Source organism: Borostomias antarcticus, assembly GCF_949987555.1.
Source record: "Borostomias antarcticus genome assembly, chromosome: 15".
Lineage (NCBI taxonomy): Eukaryota > Metazoa > Chordata > Actinopteri > Stomiiformes > Stomiidae > Borostomias > Borostomias antarcticus.
This window is the reverse complement of record NC_140248.1, coordinates 12,668,543-12,672,609: the sequence shown is the minus strand read 5'-3', so window position 1 is coordinate 12,672,609 and position 4,067 is coordinate 12,668,543. Positions and strand designations below refer to the sequence as shown.

The following is a 4,067-nucleotide window of genomic DNA, read 5'->3' as shown; positions in this document are numbered from 1 at the left end:
TGGTGTAACTGGTATGATGTAAGTGCCCAATGTCAAAGCATACTGCAGCTGCTCCCTTTTGTCTCACTTTATGCACATTGTTAAAATTGTTTTGCTTGTCAGAGAAAATTCTCAAAAATTAAACCAACACAGACAAGTTTAGACTCATGAATTTATTTGGCATGACTGATATTTTTTACAATATCATGTAATACAAGTGGGATTTACGTTGCAGTTAAATTTGATTTTTTAACTTGCAAGTCAAGTTCCACAATGCAACATACACACTGCTTCAAGGCACTTCAAGGCCAAGTCATCCCTTTGAGGTAAAAGGGCTAGAGAAGGCAAAAGATTTAAACCTGATGCTGGAGTGTGCCTTTTCAAGAGATCAAACATTTACATGAGTTGTATGTGGATAGATATACTCTGACCAATTCAAAATCTGGCTGTGCTGCAGGGCAAGTCTGAGACATGGCTCAATTTACAGTTTACTTTACCTTACAAGATCAACCATTCAGTGATTTATAAGCAAGAGGGCAAATCTTTATTTGCAAGTTGTTTTATTAACCTGATGCCTGAAAGATGCAAATTGCTAATTGCCAAGATATTTGTTGCCCTTCTTTTTACAATGCCTTTGATTACAAAGCTTATAATAATGAACATAGAGGGTAAAAAGCTTGTTATCAAAGCTAAATTAAGTAGGTAAAATGTTACTACACACAGTAACAATCATATATCTAAAGTATAACGTACACTGGCTTCTCCTTGTAAAAAAAGATTACCTCAAAAATATATAATCACGTCAAGCGCAAATGTTTCACTCAACCAGTCAAAGGGCCATGGCACTGTTGTTATATGCATATTTCTTGGCGATTAAGCCAACAGGAAAACGTAAACCCAATTTAGTCAACAAGACAAGATCTATCAAAAACAATGAAAAATGAGCGATCTGAGATCTGATGAAAATTTGCTAGCCTTGTGGTCTTTCAGAACTGACGGTGTATATCTCATTGTAGATTCAGATATCACATCACACAAGGCATGAGGCAGACCCATTTTTCTTCCATTATTAATAAGCATCTTAAATGAAAACACCCTGACACTCCTTCTGTATTACCAACAATCTGAACTGAAAACACAACACTCTACTTCTGTATTACGTTTACAGTTGCAATTTTCCGCATCAATTATACTTGACATTACACAATGATAAGTTAACATAGTTAGCCACAAATGAGAGCTAGATGTGGTACCTTTGACATACTGTACGTACCAAGGCAACTGTTAAAAAGTATATAGGACTACGAAATCCTAGTGCGGAAAAATTCAGCATGTAAAGGTCAGTTACAATAGGACATGGAATGTATATTACCTGTGGTTTAAACCCGTCTTGTGACAAAAGTAAAGACTAGCCTACTACTCAGGAGCAGATCAGCTAAGATGTAGGGGCAGACAATGTTCTCTGACAAAAATTATTGGTTACTAACTGTTCAGTTCCACCTACGCTACAAACAGAAGATTCATCTTTGTGACTTGTTTACTTAGCAGACATGAGCATCCAAGTCTGTATTCACCAAGACAATCAGGACATTGTTTTGACAATAAAGCATTGTGTGCATTCCAAGCTCATAGTTTACAGAGTAAGATAGAGAGAGAGGAGTAAGAACCCAACAGGCTATGAAAAACAGACTGATCTAATCAAAATGTGTGTGTGTTTAGAGAGACAGTGCTTTACACCCTTACCCTTTTCGGTCTCTGTGCAGTACTGCAAGTCCAGAAACCTTGAGACATGGTGGAAGCACATGCATGTAGAACATCCTTCATTCATTAAGAGCAAAGGTGTTGCAATTAGTGGCACAGGGGGGTTTAACATAATGACTTTTTAAGGCACACACCAAATTACTTTACAAATGCCATGATGCGATGACAAGGAGGGCAGGTTTGACAGTAAAGGTCACATTAAAAGACTGGCCTGATGCAATAAAAAGGCAAAGTTGTGAAAATCTGTAATCTTAAATCGTGCCACTGATAGGGGAGGGCACTTTACAAGGTTACAAGTGGCTAAGAAGGCACCTTTGGAGAATCCCCTTGACATCTTCACTTTGGTGTTTGATTTAAGTGATATAAAAATCCATAAGCAGGTTGGTGGAATCAATTAAAACCACTACTAGTGGTGAGGACCTTTTAACAAAAAATAAATCAATGAGCCTAATCAAGGAGCCAGGCAAAGCTAACAGCGGAGAGGGTTTGAATGTGGAAGGCCTATAGGAACCAAACTGGCCAAGCCAATCATGTCAGTCTCTTCCCCCAGTCTCCCCACAGTCTAGGCACATGGTTATAACAGAACACATTTCTTGGGATTCTTCTTGGTAACAGGGTAAAGCACAGCGCGCACAGCCTCTGCGAACACATCCCTCACACCTTCCTGCATCAGAGCAGAGCACTCCAGGTACTTGACGGCACCGATCTGCTTGGCTAAAGCGTTGCCCTGCTGCGGGGTAGTCGGGGCCAGGCCGTGCTCCTTCAGCTTCTTCACTGCCTCCGTGTCTCCTCGCAGGTCCCTCTTGGTGCCCACCAGCAGCACTGGCACGCCAGGGCAATGGTGGGACACCTCGGGGTGCCACTTGTGTCGTACGTTGGCGTGGGAGGAGGGGCTGCCGATGGAGAAGCATATGATGAAGACGTTGGTCTGGGGGTAGGAGAGGGTGCGCAGTCGGTCATATTCTTCTTGGCCCGCCGTGTCCCACAGGTTGAGGCTGATGGCCCGGCCGTCCACACTTATCTGGGCACTATAGTTGTCAAACACGGTGGGGATGTACTCCTCTGGGAAGGCGTTGGTCGTGTAGGAGATGAGCAGACAGGTCTTACCCACAGCACCGTCGCCCACCACCACACACTTTATGGTCTGCATGGTGCCTGCATCCACAAGGGCGACTAAGGTGCCTGCATGAAGGGGGTTGGGAAAAGACAAGTCAGGAGAGGGGAAAACATTATGGTCCTAATGCAGCCACTGGGTGTACATCAGTTGTCATAAGTCTTACTGCTTCTTCAGACTTCTGTGTAAATCGTGGTTATCCCACTTTATAAGTTAATGCCTTTGTGAGTTTCGTTCTCGAACATCTCGAAGACCACTTTCTATAACACAAAACTACTCATAGGTAATAATAGAGAGAACAAATGTAAGTTACAGCTAGCTAGCTAACTGGCAAAGTAACACGACAGACACACAGATCGCTTCTATTTGGGCCACTGAGACTCGACCAACTTGGCTAGCTAAATTAGTTAGCTTGCCAGCTAACTAGCAAGACAAAGTTAGCTGCCTAGCAAGCAAAAATAGTTTTACTTTTATATGCAGAACATGCATATAAAAGTACACAGAGCAAAAATAAACACACGGGATGAAATAGGGTTGCACGACACGCTTTTAGTTGTCAGATAGTAAAACAATACATATATACAAATTATATGAACAAATAAATTAGCAAGCTAGCTAGCTAACTTAGCACGCGCTTGTGTTTCCGTAGCAGACGCATAGTGAACTTTATGGCTGCAAGCTAAAAGGCTAAGCTAAACAGTGAACAGTCAAAATTCACCATCCATTACACGAAACTCATCTGTAATCAGCACATAATATGAGCACAACTCACAGTGAAGTTTATAGTTGAATTGCAAACTCCCATTAACTGAGGTTTGTACTGTAACAGGCAATCTTCATAAATTATCCCACCGCCTTCTTGTTGTCTCGCGCCCTCCTTCGTTGTTGTAGAAGTTTTTCATCCGGGAATTTTCTCTAGCATTGTATTCTGGTACATGTAGTAGCCAGATCAGCATAATCGATACTTTCTATCATGTACATTATTTTCCAAAATAAGACAACAAAAATCAACTAAAAAGTCCGTGAAAAAAGGGCCATATATTATTCAGTATTTTATTAAATAAAATTGGAAATGGCATAAATCAAAATAAAAACATTCAATTATGCCTCAAGACGATGCACTAAAGCACTCAGACTTCATCCACATATTTCTCATAACCCTCTCCTCAGTTCACACTACTTGGGTGCTCTCCTTCCAAACTCTTTTTCTCAA

The 4,067-nt window shown here is 41.1% G+C and overlaps 1 protein-coding gene across 1 annotated transcript; it reads right to left on the bottom strand.

Moving 5' to 3' along the window:
- Window positions 1-238: 238 nt before the first annotated feature.
- On the bottom strand, window positions 239-3,754 carry LOC311318240 (rho-related GTP-binding protein RhoG-like). The gene is made up of 2 exons (XM_084449516.1): window positions 3,627-3,754; window positions 239-2,922 (listed from the first exon to the last, which is right to left on the bottom strand). The coding sequence occupies exon 2, from the start codon at window positions 2,888-2,890 to the stop codon at window positions 2,315-2,317; it is 576 nt and encodes a 191-aa protein (XP_084305642.1). The 5' UTR covers window positions 2,891-2,922; window positions 3,627-3,754; the 3' UTR covers window positions 239-2,314.
- Between the last annotated feature and the right edge of the window lie 313 nt (window positions 3,755-4,067).

Coding starts and splice junctions, on each gene's coding strand:
- LOC311318240 (XM_084449516.1), bottom strand. CDS start 2,890: ATGCAGACCATAAAGTGTGTGGTGGTGGGCGACGGTGCTGTGGGTAAG.